The 21,161-nt window shown below is 36.5% G+C and overlaps 1 protein-coding gene across 2 annotated transcripts; it reads left to right on the top strand.

The window, feature by feature from the left end:
• Positions 1 to 22: 22 nt before the first annotated feature.
• LOC148309279 (AN1-type zinc finger protein 4-like) lies at positions 23 to 17,370 on the top strand. 2 transcript variants are annotated; one of them, XM_088260419.1, is made up of 8 exons: positions 23 to 258; positions 1,214 to 1,697; positions 1,778 to 1,985; positions 8,554 to 8,690; positions 9,231 to 9,332; positions 9,663 to 10,262; positions 11,576 to 11,662; positions 11,745 to 17,370. In XM_088260419.1, exons 2-8 carry the CDS (start codon positions 1,517 to 1,519, stop codon positions 13,277 to 13,279), a joined length of 2,850 nt encoding a protein of 949 aa, XP_088116545.1. In that variant the 5' UTR covers positions 23 to 258; positions 1,214 to 1,516; the 3' UTR covers positions 13,280 to 17,370. The 2 variants fall into 2 exon arrangements, with proteins under 2 accessions (XP_088116545.1, XP_088116544.1); XM_088260418.1 differs by having other exon boundaries at positions 8,554 to 8,702.
• The last annotated feature ends 3,791 nt before the right edge of the window (positions 17,371 to 21,161 follow it).

Raw genomic sequence — 21,161 nt, 5'->3', positions numbered from 1 at the left:
TAAACTTGTCAGTTCTCTAGCTGCGTAAATTTTTACCACCAGGTGGCGCTAGCTACTTTCCGCTGTATGATTTGTCTATGGTACGTCACGTATTTATGATAAAACAGTTTTCTACGCTCAATTAATAAATTTGGTGCACACATTGTCGTGCATCTCTTTCTACTATTTGCGATAAGACCCGTTTGACAAGGACGGCAACATTTTGTGTGATGTTTGGTTGCATATGCAAAATCGAGATTTATATATATGGGTTCCTCAGTCTATTTCAGGGGGGGTCGACTCGTAAACGTCAGATTGTTCAAAAAACGACCAGAAATGACGAGACACATTAATACACCAACAAAAACACCAAAACGGGAACGAAAAATACGAGATACCAAGATATTTGAACAAGTTGTTCAAATATTTCAAATAAATATAGACAAACTATGGTTATAGACAATTATCGATAGAAAAATAGAAATCCGTATATGAAGAACTTGATAATATTGAGTATTATGCCAAAGTTAAAGTTAAATTTTGCGTATGAAAGTGTAGTTTTTCTTACTTGACACAACGCTCCCTTGAACTTCTGCAGCACCCCCCAAATGCAAAAAATTTAAAAACGCCTAGCCAGACTTCCAAAACGCCTACAAAGGGGCGCTGGCACCCCCGTTAAGAAACATAACTTCAGAAAGTGGTGAGCACTCCTTCCGCCCTTTTAAAATATTGTATTTTCTAGAATTTTAAATTTAATATAGTAATTTGAAAATTCTATCGTTTTTGTTTTTGTTGAAAAGCCTTATATTTATACATAGTTTGAGATAATAATTTCAAAAAAGTTACCATTACCATTTACCATTATAAGGTTGAGTTGAGTAACCATTATTAATCGCCTGAACTCTTTTTATAAATGTCGCGTTTTAGCCGTGACCTTTCTATTTTTGTTTACACTGAAATAAATAAATTTAGATAGTGAAATATCTTCTTTGTAATATTAATATTATAATTTTGAAAATATATAATACAACAAATTTCAATAAAAATACCATTTAACCTGAAAAATGAATGATAAATATTTCGGCGGGTGGATTTGATATTCAGCCGCGGCGAAGTCACGCCCAGCCGGGAGCTTAGTACTTCTAGCCGTTTACGTCACTTCCGGCCGCTGGCGAATATCACTTCTAGCCATAAAAAATCGAGGCAGTTGGCGGTCTTTATATAAATTAGTTAGTCTGTGGTCTATTTGAAATTGTCTTCCAGTTCCCAGTAAATATAGTTATTTTTGTTGAAAAATATTGTTGTGTCCTTCGTTCTTTTATCAGTGGGTAAAATTTCAGTGAACTTCCACGCATTTGTAAGTTTTCCGTCGTGTATGTGTTTTGGAAACGTCCCGAAGTCGCCTGGTGTAGTTAACAAATCATATTATAAAGTGATCTATACCCACCCATTTTGCGATGGCATCTATTTGTGCGGATAAGTATTCGTAGTGGGTTGTAACTAGTGATGGTATCGGTTTCTCGATAAATAAAGTGAAATGTCACAACATGGCTACCCGGAAAGATTGTCTGGGAGGTCAAAAGCGCTGCAGGAAGATGGTTTGTGTCAGCCGACTATCGAGCTGCTGGTGGAGTCCCTCACGGGATCGGCCTTTCAAATGACAGTGTCGCCCCACGACACCATCTACGTCATTAAAACCAAGATCTTCAGAGTGGAAGGTATGATGTAATAATGTCACTATCAGTTGCCAACTGTCGAAAACTCGCTTCAGGATGTGACAGTCGGGTTGTGTTTCCAGGTATACCGATGTCGCAGCAGCACTTGTTGTACAATTTCAAAGAGCTGGAAGACTCGGCCAGTTTGAGCGACTACTCCATAAAAGATGGCTGCACTTTGAAGCTGGTACTGTCAATCAGAGGCGGCCCCATTTCCACTAGAAGATTGCCACTGCCTTCTGTGGATGACATTCAGTGGAGAGACATTCGGGACTTTGTGGAGAATAATAGGTTCGCTCAAAATTTACCATTACTGTATAGAGGTACGACTGCCTTTCAATACTTTTTTTTACTTCACTCTGACATTTTTACTCTACAGTACTTTTTTATAACCTTACAGAAAACTTGTTTTACACTATCACTAATATATTATTTATTTATTTTTCAACAAACACATAATTACAATTTACAATAATATGATCTCACTGAATTTTCTTATGCCGAGGGCACATTCTACAATATTTAGTTATAAAACTTTATTAAATAAAATTGTTTATGACAAGCAATCAAATACGACATGGCCGAATGATGCAATCTATTGGGTTGATGCAAAAGTTATGACGGTTTTTTATGATCCCAGGTAAAAATTTTTTTTTTTATATATCCTTATATATAAAAAAAATAATTTTATCCGACCCGAGTCTGATGATGTCGGTAACGACGAAACCCGGTCGCTGGTCAAATAAAAAAATGGAAAAGCTAAAAATATTGGTTTTAATCTAATAATAAATTAAATAATACATATTTTAAAAAAAAATTAAAAATATATGTAAAAAACGGTCAAAACTTTTGCATCAACCCAATATTTTAGATCTACCCACCTCCATTATCATATTAAGAACAGCTCTTTTATACTTTATGGATAGTGGAAGCAGATTTAACTGCGGAAGATTTAGATAGTGGAAGAACTTTATTGCATAAAAATCAAAGTCCTTTTGAGCAATATAGGTATGTGTTAGGTTTTGTTTGATGTAGTTCTGTGTTTGATATCTAGGAATATGTTTGTGACATCATTGCTAAGAGAACTACTCAATAAGACTGGGCATGTGGGTATAAGGAAGTAATGCCACCAACTCGCAATAATTATTAATATAAATAAAAAAAATTCTCAATTCTGACTGAATTTTTAAGTCTTCTAACAATAATTCACACCAAATGGTAATTAGGCCTCTTTTCTTAACAGTCAATTAACAGTTTTGCATGTTTTCGGAATGCCCAGAAAATGTACTTTATCCCAGCAAAAGCGGCATATTTTTAACTTAATATTCACCCGCCACAGGGCAGAAAGTGTTGTTTTTGCATTTTGAAGAAAAGGTATTGTTTAATTATTTTTTTAAATAAATTAAATCTTTTTCAAATGCAGAAAAAACCTTTAGGTTTTACCTAAAAAGATCTGTTGCACAGTAAAAGTTCAATAAGTGGCTTGTTATTTATTTTTAATACTTTTTATTATATTCTTAAACTTTAAAAATGATCTGAAAAATCAAGTTTTTTGATTTATGACGTTGTTGAAAGGAGTGAGCGATATATCCTTATAATATAATGTTATCATTATAATACAATCACAACAAAAAACTCTTGAGATAGTATTTCGAAAATTGCACTACATTACTTCTTGATCTCGTTTGGTCGGTACTTTTATAAGAAGTTGAATCGTGGACCATCAAGATCAGCACTACGAACCTGTTAAAGGCATTCGAAATGTGGTTACATCGTAGAATGCTACACATTACATGGACCGATATGATCAGCAACGTCAATATCCTCCAAAGAGCAAGAGTAGAACAAAAGTTGCTGACTGACATCAAAGTCCGGAAGGTGTCCTATTTGGGGCGTGTGCTTAGAGAAGTAGTACGAGCTATTGCACCTAATCATAAAAGGCAAAAGAGAAGGCCGATGAAGTATGAGCAGAAGACAGATCTCCTGGCTCCGGAATATACGAGATTGGATGGGGATCAGGACCGTCGAGGCGCTGTTTAGAGCTGCCCAAGTTAAGGACAATTGCTCTCAAGTAACAGTCGACATCAGGGAGACCTGACATGACATGCACAGAAGATTTATAGAAGACATAAAGGCAATGTCATCAGTCCTGCCCTTTAGCCACCAGTTTATAGTATTATTGAACTAATATTAGGGTGAAAAATCACCCGATGCCGTTAGCATGTATCCAATCACGCTAACTACTTCGTTATGGTGGCGGACTAAATGATAGATGAATTTAAAAAAGATAATTCTGCCAGGTTACATGTATTTACACATTGTTTGCGGGAAACGCTCAAAAGCATCTTTTACATACTGTTGGTAGAGAGCGGGAGACATTTATCGTGTATATCACTGTTAAAAAAAATACAGCACTACACTATTAATTTTGCTCGAAACCCTCTGAAGTAGCTGTTAAGTCGCTCAAAAGACCTGGATTCAGAGGGTTAAACAATTATATTATCAATTATTTAGTTGGCATTTTTACTACCCGTTCCAAAACTCAAAAATATTTTTTTAATAGTGCTGATTTGAAAGTAAGCGAAAAGTCATTATTACGTAAGTGTTTTTTAAAATGAATATACATTTTCAAGTGTAGCATGGCTCAAACAATAAAATATAATTCCACTCGAATTCTATTTTTACTTCAGAATAGTGCTGTGCCCGGGAATTCGGTGCATAGCTTTATTTTCAATGAGAAAATAATCTAAACACCAGCGCAACCGAGTATCTACCTACATTAATATTATTTTAAATACGGAATCGAATAATAAAATTGAAAAAAATAATTTGTATACCACATTCTTATTGACCACTTGATGCTTGGGTTTTTCCACAAAAATATCAGGTAATTTAATTTTTTATTACAATAAATAATAAAATAAAATATGAATTATAATAAATATAAATTATAATAAACATAAAATTCACAATATGACAATGACCGAAGCCTACCCTCTATTATTCATGTTCCTACTGATAAAAAATAATAAACAACTCCTACCCTCTCTTCATCCCTCAACATCCCTAGGGCACAACTCTAAAATTTCTCTCTTCTTCTTCTTCATCTTGTTGTAGGCCTTGTGGCCTGTTTTTAAGAGGGATTAGCCTCCTGTGATGTCGATTCCCAGCTATCGACCCATCTCTTTGGTGGTCTTCCCGGGAGTCGTCTACCATGGGGTTGGCCATACATTGCGATGTGGATGGTTCCGTTCTCCTCACATGCGCCATTGTACCATTATACCATTGTCTCCTTCGTTGCCTTCCCCACCTAATGACATCTTCGATCTCGCATATATCCCTGATCCTGGCGTTTCTTATTCTATCTCAAAGACTCTTGCCTAATATGCTTCTTAGAGTCTAAATTTAGTTTCATAAATTGATTCGGCAATCACTTTGTGGTAAAAATCTATCCATTTTTAATTTAAGTTTTACTTAGTAAATACCACTATTTCTTCAATCTATAATCCCGCATACGGTGTTTGAAAATGATGCGGAATGCATCGACACACGTGTCACAATAGATATTAAGGAATAGTTATATTTACCAAGTAAAACTTAAATTAAAAATCTAAAATTTAGACTTAACTTCACATACGGTGTTCAAAAATGATACGGAATGCATTGAAATAGGTGTCATTATATATATTTTAAGTAGTGGTATTTACCAAGTGAAATAAGGAAGGAATGCAAAGCTGAGATAAGCATTATTGATAAAATTAAGAAAGGTGTGTTGAGATGGTTTGGGCATGTAGAACGAATGAGTGAGGAAAACGATAAAACAAATTTATGAGGCGATTGTAATTGGAAAAACTAGCAGAGTATGCCAAATACTTGAATGTGGTCAGGTTAGAAGTCGTAATAATCGGCGGGTATGTATGAGGAGATGCCTGAACTTGAAAGAGGCGAATAATGTTTGCAAAGACAGAGTGGTATGGCGTTCTATTCTCTCTGCCTACCCCTGCGGTAAGCGGCGTGATGGTTTTGTTGGTTAGTTAGGTATTTACCAAGTAAAATCTAAGTTAATATTTATTGTTTTTATTTATATAGTCCGTTGTCAGCCAAAAGGTCATTAGTGACAAATGGCTACTTTTCATGAGATATATTAATTCACAAAATCTGGATTATCTCCAATTACAGGAGTTATTTTCATATTATTTTTTGACATAATGAAAATAACTCCTGTAATTGGAGATAATCCAGATTTTGTGAACAAGTATTTGGACACACACAAAATGTTGTAAATAAATTATCTGGTCAAATTATAAGCTTAATAATAAAAATGAAAATGGTATTTTCTGGCGTTTCTCATGTGTGTGATTATAATCCGGGATTCGGATCTCACATACTAATATAAGAGTTTCGGCTTAATAAAAAGCTTCTTTACATCTCACCAATAGATGTCTCTAGTGAAGTTTTAGTGATTCATGAACAAGGTTTCTAAATTGGTTCATATATATAGAACTTCCAAGAATTTGAGTAGTGTGGTTGTCAATAATGGGTAGAATTGGTGAATGTTACACGTGTGTAAAGTGATCACTTAAACCAGCCTATGACGGTCGTAAGCCCCGTAAATGCCCAGACTTCCATATTCTTCTTCATCTTTGATGAGATGTCAAAAAATAATATGAGATATATTAACATATTTATTGATAAATTTCTCTCCAATTAGACACTTAGCTTCTAGAAAATGGTGCGGAATGCATCGAAACATGTGTCCTTTACATGTTCATCTTACAAATGAATGACAAATATGAAAAAGAGATTATTTGAACCGGTTTTTTTCTCACAAGTCTGTCATTTATGTCAAAATTGCTTATCAGTGTTGACATGAGACAAAAAATTAAGTTAATAAAAATATTACTCAATTTTATTAAATTAAAACTAACAAACTTTGGAGCGGGTAGTCAAAATGCCAACTAAATAATAATAATAATGGATAGTATGATTATAATTTATTTTATGTATTAATTTTAAATCAAACACAGATTTTTTGAGTCTACTAAGTTGTATTTTATTAACAAAAACACATAAAAAAATTATATTGTGACAATTGTTTCGCCTTGTTAGGGCATTATCAAACGAATGTTTGACATATTTTTTATATTATCGCTCAATCTTTTCAACAACGTCATATATCAAAAAACTTGATTTTTCAGGAGATCGTTTTTAAAGTTTAAGAATAAAATAAAATATATTTAAAAAAAAATGTAAATAAAAAAAAAAAAAAATATATATTAATGTGGAAAAAGCGAAGATTGTTTGCAAAGACACATTGGTTTGGCGTTCTATTCTCCATGCCTACCCCTGCTTGGAAGCACCGTAAAAACAATCGTTTAATAAATATATATGCTTGGATTTGATAAGTTCTTATATAATATTTCCTTTAAATAGTGTAATCTGTATGATATGTATTTTATTTCTAACAAAGAAAAAGAATTATCTTAATTGACCATATATATATATAAAAAAAAATATTTAGGATATGATATCTTTTGTTTGGTATCTCCAATACGCTACACTGATTGTCTGAACTATGACATGTGCTAATATAATTCACTTTATTGTTTTATTATACACACCTTGTGATAGAGGAAGACTCGTATGATTTGAACTCAATATAATAACTCAATATTTATTTCAAAGAAAAACCTATTTCTTCAATACGAAAATGGTGTTTTAAGCAAAGAATTCAATTATGTTACATTTTACTTAGGTTCAAAGAAAATTAAGCTGCGTGCTATTGAATACCTTGTATTAACAATTCGCATAAGGAAGTCATTGACATTTGTCTGATGAGTAGTCGAGTGTATGAATGAATTTCTTAAAGATTATTGCAGTATTGCAGTATTCACATACTTACACCTACACAAAATATTTATCACATACGTTATTAGTCAGACCGAAGACCGACATGGTCTTGAGTTATTTTTAAAACTTGCATGTATGCAGTGCACAAGTAACATTCACCTGCGAGTTACAACCAACCAATGGCATGGAATGCTCTTCCACCCGTAGTTAGAAACAGTGAGAGTAAGATGATCTTTGGAAAGAAACTAAAAACACATTTCTTTGCTAAATCATTTCCACTATCTCCTTTTCCTCAATTAAATCACAGTGAAGCACTCCTATAACATATTGTTGTCGGGAGGTTTTTTTACATCAACCCTGACTCTAATTATACTTAGAAAGTCTGCCGCCCGACCCTCTGTATACTAATCACAAGTAACCAAATTTGTGTCGGGTTGTGGTCTCGTGGTTAGTGTCACGGACTCTTAAGTCAGAGTTTCTCGGTTCGAATCCACTCTACCACAATTTATAACCTATTTCTTATAATGAGCCACATAGGCTCACAGAAATAGTATGAAATTGAAATATTTGTGTTGATATTTAAATAAAACACAAATATTTCTCTTTTTATTAAAAACAAAAAAAAACAATTCCCATCTGCACAATATTTTTTGGCATCTCCCGCTCTCTACCAACAACAAAAAGTAAAGGTGGAGACTGACCGGAGCATTTCGTCGTAACATAACGTCGTAACATCGCTTGCGGCGAGCATCCGAAACTATGGATGGAGCGCTTATCTCGCTGTACTGACTGCCTGAATGCTCGCATCGTAACGTGTTACGATGCGTGACGACAAAATGCTCCGGTCAGTCTCCGTCTTAAAAGTATATAAAAAATATGCTAAGTATGTAAAAGGCGCTTATAAGCGTTTCCCGCAAACAATGTATTATTGTAATATTTTACGCAAATGGCTCTTTATAAATAATCCAAAATCATTACCATTGTTAAAATGCATTATTTATCTCCACAGAGACGAAGCTCTGGAATGGTTGCCTCCGGGTTGCAAGGTGCTTGTCTTCCGGGACGGAGACAACGTGAACCTGGTGAAGGTCATCGAGGATGATGACGATGACCACTGCTCCACCCTCAGCGACTACACCTTCTCTGGTCAGTATTCAGGTGACATTATTTCCATATTTTAAAAAAATTAATGATTAATAATAATTTAATATTTCTGTAAATTGCAATAAATTTCGCCCAAAGTTTATTACCATAGAAACAATATTTCATAGCAAAATTAACACTTTGACTGATGGGTTTTAATGAAGATTTTATTTGGATAATGCCGGCAAAAGACTTACCACAACCAGATCAATCAGAAACTAAAATCCGGTGGTTTCAAAAGTCTGCGTAATCGGAAGGCATGTATGACTAGATATATGGATATGAAGGAAGCTAGGAGTGTACGTCAGGACAGAAGAGAGTGGCGTTTCATCAAATTTGTAGGATGAGTACTTTTTCAACAATTTGGCGACACTTTTGACTTGCCTATTTTTAAGACCTCATATGAGAAAGTTATTCACCGATTGCTTTAAAATTTGGACACAACGTTGCATTCTAATATGTATTTTTACCAATCATAACAGTTATTTTGACCTTTGTAAAATAATGAAATAGTGGACTAACTTTTGCCAATTTTGATTTCAGACGAAACAGCTGTCACCATGTGCAAGATGATTGATTTACGTTGTAAAATGGAGAAACTCTCCATGAAACGTAATAAGAAAAAACAAAGTCCTAAAGGGAAAGGTAATTACTTTTTTTGCAAAAATTATAGTAAAATTGGTATATAATATACGTTTAGCGTAGTTGGGTAGAGACTCGACTGTGAATCTGGTGTAACGGGTTCTATTTAGTTTTCTTCTTTACATGTCTATTCCGTGTGGGTATTCCGAAACTGGTAGTCATGAAGTAGTGTTTTGAAGTGGTATTACACAAAGTAAAGAGTGTTATTTCAAAATATATTAAACTGGATCCTTATTCAACTCGACTCCTGTCAACCCGCGGCTGCAATATTTGTATGGATATGGGAGTCATGTTCAACTCACGGATCGTCTTAACCTTTCTCTATGCTTCCAGCTCCGGCAGATCGAAAGGATGCTCCGGCCCCGATGAAGAAGACTTCAAGCGAGGAGAATCTGTCCAGGACCATCAACGGACTATTTGACGAGACTCCCAACTTTACCAAATACAGATACAACAAACTGTTCTCGCAGCGGTCCAGCGATGACAACCTCTCGTGCTACGGCTCTATCTTCAACGTAGACGGGAACTGCAGTAGATTAAACACCAAAAGCTTGTTCAACGACAAGTTCGGGCTGTGGCCCCCCATCGGGAGCTTCTCAGAAATCGGGAGTAACGAGAGCTGCGCCGGCCGAACATGGAGATCCTCCAGCAACTGTTTCGGGAGGGAGCCTTCCTCTTCTTTCCTGAGCAAGGGCAAGAGCGACGGCTCCTCGGAGAGCTTCAAGGACTCCATATTGGCCGGCACCATCAACAGCGTCTCTTCGTACGGCGGCAGCAGCAAGCGGGAGGACGTGGACGCGTTCTGCGAGCCCAGCAGCAGCAAGAAGAGCTTCTTGGGAGAATGTGACAGCGGCGTGGATCTGCTGGATTCCGAAGTGATGAAGAGGAACAGCTCTTCCAAACATAACCCCAAAGTTGTCGGCGCCAATGTTGGTACGTTGGCTCAAGCACAATTTTTTTAAATAATTTTTTTAAATAATTTTTTTTAAATTATTTTTTAATCTCATTTTTAAAGCAATATCGTGGGTATATCGCTGTTTGAATAATCCTTGTTATTTAAAGCTTTTAGCCTCAATAAAATACCCGCTAATATTAAAGTTGAATTTACTTGTAAAACCACATACATATCGCTCACTCCTTTCAAGAACGTCATAAATCAAAAATTGTCAATTTTCAGTTGTGCATGTTTTCGGAATGCCCAGAAAATGTACTGTATCCCAGCAAAAGCGGCATATTTTTAACTTAATATTTACCCGCTATAGGGCAGAAAGTGTTGTTTTTGCATTTTTAAGAAAAGGTATTGTTTAATTTATTTTTTTGATAATATAAATATTTTTCAAATGGAGAAAAAACCTTCAAGTTTTACCTAAAAAGATGTTTTGCATAGTAAGAAGTTCAATAGGTGGCTTGATATCTATTTTTAATACATTATATTATATTTTCAAACTTTTAAAACGTTCTCCTGAAAAATCAAGTTTTTTGATTTATGACGTTCTTGAAAGGAGTGAGCGATATGACCTTTCAAACTACTTTGTGTATTTTGCCAGTTTAAAGAGCATTGAAAACATTATGTATTAATTTCAAATCAAACAGATTTTTTGAGTCTACTAAGTTGTATTAACAAAAACACATACAAAATTAATATTGTGACAATTGTTTCGCCTTGTTAGGGCATTATCAAACGAATGTACCAAACATTCGTTTGATAATGCCCTAACAAGGCGAAACAATTGTCACAAGATAATTTTTTTATGTGTTTTGTTAATAAAATACAACTTAGTAGACTCAAAAAATCTGTGTTTGATTTAAAATTAATACATAAATTAAAATAGAGTTCTACAAATTAAACGCCAAATCAATAAATACATTGAAAACTTTTTAATACTGAATTATTAGTCAAAATTACATATTTTCGAGTTATGTTTTGTTGCCAGTATGCTTACGATATATTTCACAGAAATAGTTTTACGTAGGAAGTAACAATTCTCTTCATAAACCTCGTATTCAGAAACTTGGTCACACATTTATAATACTTTCATTCTCAAGATACTGTTACCAGTTAAAAATTATAAAAACACTTATAATATTGACTTAATATACTTGTGTTGTTTTGAAAGTTACTAAGTATCTCTGAACTGACGTTAATTTGGCATGTTAATTTTTCACCGTCGCACACTGTTTTATCGACAATTTTTTTAATTGAAAAGTTAAAGAAATACTAAATGTCAAATTAATACTTTTTTCAGGGTCTTCAGGTCCCGGTGGAGTGGTTCTGGAGACTACGCCTGCTCCCACTCTACCCCTTCCTCTTCTATCTCACTCTCCTAACTCGGGTACATATTATTCTACCATTTCTATACAAGTGCCCAAACATATAAAACTCGTCAGGTAGTAACATGTGGATGTGTCCTCCAGGTGGCAACTATCACGGGGACTACAGGATGAGTAGCGGCGGAGCGGACCAGTACTACTACCAGGCGGGGCCGTCCAGCCATCTCAAGAGGGTGGTCCGCAAGGTGGTGTTCGGGTCCAACTCCCACCTGCCCGAGGTGCGCCCCCCGCGCCCCGCGGGGCCCCCCGCCTCGCCGGGCAGCGAGCCGCAGCTCCACAGCCTGCTCAACCTCAAGGAGGAGCGGGCGCCCAAGAAGAGCTCCACCCTCAGCCACTCCATCTCCAACCTGTTCCTGAACAACTCCAAACTCAACGCCCCTTCCGCCGAGGGCGCCTGGAGCGCCGAGTCGGACAAGGCCGAGATGGCCAAGTACAAGCGGCCGGCCGTCAAGCCCGGGAACATGGTGTTCTCCAGCAGCACCTCCGACCTGCTCGGCCTCAAGAGGAACAAGATACTGCCGTCGCTCAGTCGGCATCGCAACTGCGAGCGCCTGGACGTCAGCGACGAATGTTTAGATAAAATTGATATTCTAAAGCACGAGAACTTGCACTTCCAACCGGACAACGACGCCAGTTTGGAAGACGTCTCTTACGGAATAAATAGCGCTAAATTAACAAATATAGACGGACCGAGTTCCTCTCCGTCCATCGGCTGGACTGATGCCGGTTTCGCCGAAAAAGTCTACGGAGCCGGCTCCGGAAGTAGCGCTAATTCCGAAAACCTTCTCCGGGCTTCGGGAGAAATCGGACACTTCGGTTTAGATAAATTAAATAAAAGCCACTCGATTCATAATATCCGTTTGATGCAGAACGAAGACGTTTTGGAGGAATGCAATAACGCCAGCTCTTCGTCCGCTTTCCACTTTGGCGCCTCCGGCTCCTCCCGCCGCAACCTGGAAGTGGGCAGCGAGCGGCGGTGTCGGAGAGTCAAGAAGATACCCAAACTGGATCACAATAACCTGCAAGAACACAAGAATCGGCTGGACGGCGTCTCCCGCAGGCACTTCCTGCTCGGCTACGGCAACCAGGGATACGAGGCGGCCATTCAGAAGATGCCCAACAACTGCTGCCTCCGGTTGGGAGACAAGGCCGATGGCTACCCCGGAGAGGAGAAGTTCACTCCCCTGTACGAGCGCTGCGACAGGAGACTCCAGGACCCCAAATCTAAATACCGAGGTTACGTCCCCGATTCGAAAGAAGACCGGCCCAAGTTTACGACCGGCGTTAAGGTCGTCAAATCCCCTCTGGACGTGATGGGCAACAGCTGGCAGCTCTGCGACACCGAGGAGGCGGCGCCCGTCGCCCTCCCGGCCATCTCGCAGAGCGAGGGCGACGGCAAGAGCGCGGAGACCAAGAAGCCCAAGCGCATGCGCTGCGCCTTCTGCAAGAAGCGCCTGTCCATCGCGTCCATCCACACGTGCCGCTGCGGCGTCATATTCTGCGCCCCGCACCGCTACGCCGAGGTGCACGGCTGCCGGTACGACTACAAGGCGGAGGGGCAGGAGTACCTGCGCAGGGCCAACCCGCTAGTCAGCGCCCCCAAACTTCCTAAAATATAAACTCCGCTCGGTAACAGCTAGCTCATTCGCACGGCCGATGTTCCGCATGTTAAATTTTTTTTCGCAATATACGGTTCGAACCACACGAACGGTGGCCGGTCACGCGCTACTTAGTACATTAGTTTTGGCGGTCCACCGTTCAATTGTTGGTTTATAAATGAATTATGCACCCTTCAAAACGAAGCGTGCGTTTAGTAATATGAATCGCCGGGAATGCTCCTTTTGAGAGGATTTCCTCCGGTGACGGTGGTACCTATATTTTTTTCCGGTACAAGTTTTATTTGATTTATCCCGTATTTGCGCCGCGCATTGCCGTGCGAACATGCTGGAACTCCGCAATTTGAATTGGACCCCGATTGAATACCAAGCTTTTTTATCTGTAAATAGAATTGAATATATAAGCGTTCCCGGGAGATTGCAACGCGTGAGTGTCGCGATCGGGCCTCCCGGCGTCGCTACATTTTGTATAAAATTTTCCGCTTCTATTTGAATCCAGCCTCGTAAATTTAAGCTCACTTTGTAAGTGCCTGAAGCGCTGCCCGTACTTAGGGACGGGCGGGCTACGTCTAACCGCAACCTTGTAGCTACGCTTCTCTAGTTTGGACAGACTGTACATAAAGAAACACGATTAGAGGAATGTCGTACGCAGATATTGTAAAGCGAATTGTAATAGTGGTTTGGTTTGGTTATTACTTGTGTTTTGGTTCCATTACCACACGTTTATGTTTGATGCCTATCACCTGTCGTTTGTTTCTTGTTACGTGTGAGTCTTATAACTTTATACACCTTTACATAAACAGACACTGGGCGTCCGTTATAAAGGCATGTGTGAATTATTTTACTAAATATTTTGTTTACTCTAATTTTGACGCTAAATAAATGTTTAGAAGTAACAGTTGTAATGGCGGTTTGGTGAAATTTTTATTATATTAATCTTGGGTATGTTTTTGTTTTAAGTGAATTTAATTTAAACTTCACCTATTCTTACATTTACCCGAATGCTCTTCTGGACCTTTCAAAAATTTGGCATCCGCTCACAATGAAATATACAACAACCCCGCCAATCTGTCGATGCAATAAATTAACTTTTCTCTCTCTTGCTAGAATTAACTTTTCATTAAACTATATATATGAAATACATGATATTTTTACGTTACAATATTTTAGATTTATATCCTCACAGGAACTGATTGAATGGAAATTTAATATTGTTAAAAAATCTGCGCCATTTGAAGATGTAAGTGTGCCGTGAAACATTGAAACAGTAGCTGAACTTTACCATTTAAATCTCCTCATTTTTGAGGAATGATAATAAAAATAAAGTTCCTATTGAAACAAGCAATAATATTGAAGTTATTGTACGTAATATTTTGATAATTTTTTGCGCGTCCATGAAATCTATCATGTCATCTTTACTAAATCAGTTTACGTGTAATTATTTGATTTTCGAAGTTGCAGTCGCTCTGACTGCATCGAAAATATACAGTACACCCCCCGATTTTCTGGGATGGATAGTGAAAAAAATCCCGCATGATTGATTTTCCGGTTAATCCAAAAAATTCAAACAATTAGAAATTTAAAACTTTGCTATATGTGCTTATGTATACCTACTTGCCTAGTAAGACGCACTTGTTGACAGGGTCATACGATAACTAACATAAAAATGGATATTTTACACTTGAAAATGTTTTAAAAAAAAAGTATAATTCCACAAAGTATTGTTTGGATTAGAGGTGGATAAGATCCGATCATTTAGAAGATCCGCATCTTTTTTTTTTATAACCCTTATCCGCACCTAATGGTGCATAGGGCACTGCATCAAATTGACGCAGTGTTATCTTAATCATTACTTACATGAAGGCAAGGTGATCACTCTTGCGCTTCAGGAACCAGTCCAGGGTAATATTAAATAAATATTACAGTGTTAAATCAGTAATATTTATTTTCACCTCCCCCCTGGGAATCGAACCCGGGACCTCCAGCACGGTAGCTAAACACGTAGTAGTGAATCCTTACTCTAATACCGAAATAATGGATCTTTCTTCCGACAAATCACACGGGTAGAGCTGGAGAATTTTCATTACAAATATTATGATGACATATTTTACAAATATTTTAAGCCATACGTGATTTATATACATGAGATACTGTTATTCTATCACTGCGGACAACAAATGTGTTTGACCCTCAACACGCGTTTCGACATTATGAGTACTATTGTGAAATATTTTTGTTTCTTTAAAATATTTTGTCAATGAATCAAGTGTCCTGGATAATCCGCTTCCTGGCCAACCCGACCTCGTAAAATCGGGAGTGTACTGAACAAAAAATGTCATTTTTCAACAAGGATATCTAAAAGTGGAGACTGACCAGAGCATTTTGTCGTAACATCGCTCGCGGCGAGCATCAGCGGCCATCCGAAACTATGGATGGAGCGCTCGGCTCGGTGTACTGACTGCCTGAATGCTCGCATCGTAACCTGTTACGTTACGACGAAATGCTCCGGTCAGTCTCCACCTTAAAATTCACGTCAATTACTTATTGATTTCTATTTTCTTAAATTCTCTAAGATTATTTTGTAAAATTTACACTCACGCATATCGCTCACTCCTTTCAAGAACGTCATAAATCAAAATACTTGATTTTTCAGGAGAACGATTTGAAAGTTTAAAAATATAACACAATGCATTAAAAATAAATAACAAGCCACTTATTGAACTATTAACTGTGCAACAGATATTTTTAGGTAAAACTTGAAGGTTTTTTCTACATTTGAAAAATATTTAATTTATTTATAAAAATAATTAAACAACGCATTTTCTTCAAAATGCAAAAGTAACATTTTCTGCCCTGTAGCGGGTAAATATTAAGTTAAAAATATGTCTCTTTTGCTGGGATATAGTACGTTTTCTGGGCATTACAAAAACATGCACAACTCAAAATTGACGATTTTTGATTTATGACGTTCTTGAAAGGAGTGAGCGATATGTGGCACACACACCATTGCCATTTTTTATAATTAAATAATATAACTCTTTGTAGCTACGCAATATTTAACTTAAAATTCATTGTGCATTAATAAAAATCTATATCTGTCGAGATCTCGTGTAAGGCACTGTTGAAATAGTGGATAGAACGCTTGAGAGTTACTAATATTCAAAAGTACGAAGTTAGGCAAATGAATTGGTACATATAATTATTAATTACTTAGTTATTGGTTTTACTGCATGTAGTGTTTTAATCCTTTGAACGGGAGCACGGACCTTACTAGTGTATCTGGCCATTTGGTTATAATATTATACGTAAACATGTTCTTATTAGTTTAGCATTATATGAGTGATATGTTATTTTAACGTTGGAAATTGTATATTGTTTTCCCTTTTGCTTGATTTGTCTCTCGTGCTGTTAGAATATGTTAACCCTTTAACTGTCAGTTGTCCACCTCCGTAGTGTAATGGTCAGCACGCTTGGCTACCGTTCTGGAGGTCCCGGGTTCGATTCCCAGGGGGGGTCAAATAAATATAAGTGATTTTTTCACTGTAATATTTATTCAATATTACCCTGGACTGGAACCTGAAGCGGAGGGCTGATCACCTTTCCTTCATGCGTAAATGATCGAGATAACACTGCGTTTATATGAAGCAGTGCCCTATGCACCATTGGGGTGGGGTAAGGGTTTATTATTATTATTATTAACTGTCAGTAGGGACGTGTGGCAGGCTTCTAACTCTCCAGGAAAGCAAGGTCTAATATATATCTACAGTGATGCCTCTTATAACATACTTGAGATCATTCTAGAAGCAAATTCGTTATGTGAAACGCGTTTTCCCATAGCAGCAATGTCAGGTTGTGGTCCTGTGGTTAGTGTCGCAGACTCTTAAGTCAGAGATCCTCAGTTCGAACCCACTCAACCACAATTTGATACCTATTTCTTGTAATGAGCCGCTTAGACTCACAGAAATAGTATGAAATCGAAATATTTGTGTAAATAATAAAAACACAAAAAAAAATAATACAAAAAAATCATGTTTAAAAAAATTCATTCATTCTTTAGCTCAAAATATGGTTCTGTAACATAAAAAATATATATATATAATAAAATAACAACTATATAGTTTTTCCACATATATTTTATTTCACCAGTGATCGGGTTTCATCTTTAATAACATCGTCAGACTGGTGAGAAGGAAGACTAAATTCTATGTCATATACACAATAAGCAGGGGTTGAAAAACCATGATTTAATATCATTTTTCTGAGAAAAACAATTTTAATTGAATGAAATTAAGTAGTGTATTATAATAATAATTACATATGGTAAGGGTTTAAAGCATGATTTTATATAATTTTACTATAGAAATTGGTTTTTGTAAAGTCAAAACAATCGGCGGGCATGTATGAAGAGATGCATGAACGTGGAAGATGCTAAGAATGTTTGCAAAGACAGAGTGGTGTGGCGTTCTATTCTCTGTGCCCACCCCTGTGGGGAAGCGGCGTGATGGTTATTTAGTTAGATTTTTGTATGTAAATTTGAAAAATATACGTGTTAGTCTGAAACCGTTGGTTGATTGAATTTTGTCTAGCCTCATACCAGTCTGATGATGTCGGTAACGACGAAACCCGGTCACTGGTCAAATATTTTATTAATATTATATTATATTAAAATAATAATATCAAATATTATATTACAATGCAGTTCCACCGAGAAATGTCAGTACAGAACTTAAATGTGATAAAAAGGTGGAAAATACATGGAATTTCATAAATTAAATGCCACCTTAGCTTGCAGAATAGAAATAGTCTGAAAATCACAATACATTTTGCTGTTTTTTCGGTCTACTGACCTGGATGAGTGAGCGACCACTGGGTTCATTTAAAGGGTTAACTGGATCACTAAGCTTCAACTACTCAGTCGGTGCCTTATCAACACATTCACTGCTGATGAGACACCTGACATATCGCTCACTCCCTTCACCAACGTCATATATAAAAAAACTACATATTTCAGGATATCGTTTTCAAAGTTGAAAAATATAATAAAATGTGTCCCAGGAGGGTCAAAATAAATATGGCCAATTTTCACTCTCATATTTATTTAATATCACCCTGGACCGGTACAAGAAGCGCAGGGCTGATCACCTTGCCTTCATGCAATTAACGATCAAGATAACACTGCGTCGCTACGATGCAGTGCCCTATGCACCATTGGGTGTGGATAAGGGTTCGAAGAAAAATAAATATCAAGCCACTTATTGAACTTTTTACTGTGCAACAGATCTTTTTAGGTAAAACCTTAATGTTTTTTCTCCATTTGAAAAATATTTAGTAAATTTAAAAAAATAATTAAACAATACCTTTTTTTTTAAATGCAAAAACAACACTTTCTGCCCTGTAGCGGGTAAATATTAAGTTAAAAATATACCGTTATTGCTGGGATATAGTACATTTTCTGGGCATTCCGAAAACATGTACAACTGAAAATTGACGATTTTTGATACATGACGTTGTTGAAAGGAGTGAGCGATATGCTCGTTCTGTCAATAATATGTTTACGTTCTCACTACACTTATGTGTGTAAATTTTGAATCACAGTGATTGCGTAAATAAGGTGCTAGAAATTTATAACATTGTATTTAGTTTTAAAATGTTTTGAGTGTGTCCAAATCTGTGTTCACAAATCTGGGTTTGTCCACTGAGGGGTTATTTATATTGACTTCTCAACATGGATGAAGAAGAAGTCTGGATATTTATGGGGATAACGATCTGTCATGTTAATTTAAGGGATTACTATATTACACGTGTAACATTCACCATTCTACCCATGATTGACAGCCACACTACTCGGCTTTCCGAGTCTTAATCAATCTTACTTACTTTTACTCAACTCAACCATAGATGGTGCTGAGTACTCGCATGTAAAAGAAAGTGTCAATTGGAAGATAAATACAACTTCTGAATTTTTAGTAGTGTGGTTGTCAATCATGGGTAGAATGGCGAATGTTACATGTGTATTAATTGATAGTTTAAACCAGTCTATGACAGGCCATAAGCCCTGTAAATACCCAGACTATATTTTTCATCTATTTTGAGTTGTCAATATTGTTCTTTAAAAGTTTAAACATTACGCAGCTGCCAATTTTTGCTGATATAAATTTGGTATTTTTTTTTTTATATTTAAAATTTGAAACTTTTTGTAGTTTAAAACTAATTAGTCCAAAACAAAACTCAACATAAAAATTCTTTTTAGCACCATTGTTAGTAAAAATTTTTGAACAATTTGGCGTCTATAAACGTGTCACTTGTAATCAAAATTACACATTTTCTTTGTAAAATAACATTTTATTACTATCAAAAACTGCAGTTTTTCCCCACAAACTTTTGACACCTATTCTATTTTTTTATTAAACTTATTTGTGAGCAGAACTAAAGATCTTTTCTAATAACCATTTTCAGTTTCGAAACATTTACTAATTTGATTTGAATCCGTTCTCTGCTAATATTGACAAATTTGTGTCGGTGTATTTTGAGACATGTGTTCACGATACATATTTGTCTTCGTAAAAATCTTACAGCAAACTCAAGAAGCAATACTACGTTGTAACTAAATATATGAATGTATAAATAACAGATATTGGTGAAGAGTATAATTTAGTTTGATTTATTATTGTATCAGATATTGTATTGGTTTTAATTTTAAAATTTGTAACGAGCATTATTATAGTTTCAACATTATAGTTAAAAATAATTTAAAAAATATATCTTTCTTCTAACAATCATTGGCTTTTTTATTTTTAACCTAATGTTACTTTCCTATATAACTATTGGAACTAGGGTTTTCGCTCTGGGTTTCCCCAAACCCAAAAACCTTGGGTTTTCGAAGATATTACAAACCCATAAACCCAGGGAATTTTTAAAGTAAGCCCGGAAATCTGTTATTTATTTACAGTAGACTCTTCCTTTTTCATCTTCAAACTCTCATCCGCACCCGATGGTGCATAGGGCACTGCATCATATAAACGCAGTGTTATCTTGATCATTAACACATGAAGGAAAGGTGATCAGCCCTCCGCTTCAGGTACGAGTCCAGGGTAATATTGAATAAACGTTAGAGTGAAAAATTCACTTATATTTATTTGAACCTTTCCTCTGGGAATCGATCCCGGGACCTCCAGTACGGTAGACGAGCGTACTGACCATTGCACTGCAGGCGGACAGTAGAATATTAATTATATTCCTTGATTTGGAACCAAGACCAAATTTAACTTTTCAGACTCTCAAACACATGAATAAAAAATACAATGAGACAAAGTGAGATGGAGATATAATGGCGGCGTCGTACGCCATAGCTCTATTTCACGCAAGTTTATGGATTGGGGATTTCTAAACCAGAAGTCTGGGGCATACTGTTGTATGGAAGCGAAACGTGGACTATCAGCAGGCAGAAGGGAGGCAGTTGGAGGTGTTTGTTGGGGATTCATCAGTCGGAACATGTAGGAACAAGGAGGTATTAAAATGTTAAATGCCATGGGGGACACTGGTGACCTCGCCTGTGTTGGACCGCAGCGCCATTGGGAGCACCAGTGACCTCAATCAAGAGCTATACTCAAAATAATTCAACTATGGAACCCATCGTCAAATCGAAAAATTAAATAAACTAAATACATTATATTATTAGAATAGATATATTACGGAGGTTTTTTTTGTGAATTACAAAATTGACAAATTTTAGTATTGGCGTTTAACGCGTTCAGCAGGGCTGGGGAGTCTAGTTAGATACTCCTAAAGTAATTTTCAGTGTAATTTGAGTTCATGGAAGAAAAGTCAAACATCTTTATAAAATATTTTAATACCAAAATAATTTATATGTAATATGATAATGAAA

Source organism: Brachycentrus maculatus, unplaced genomic scaffold (assembly GCF_059751285.1).
Source record: "Brachycentrus maculatus isolate JH-2025_06_01 unplaced genomic scaffold, ASM5975128v1 h1tg000134l, whole genome shotgun sequence".
In the NCBI taxonomy this organism is placed as follows: Eukaryota; Metazoa; Arthropoda; class Insecta; order Trichoptera; family Brachycentridae; genus Brachycentrus; species Brachycentrus maculatus.
This window is presented reverse-complemented; position numbering and strand designations above follow the sequence as displayed.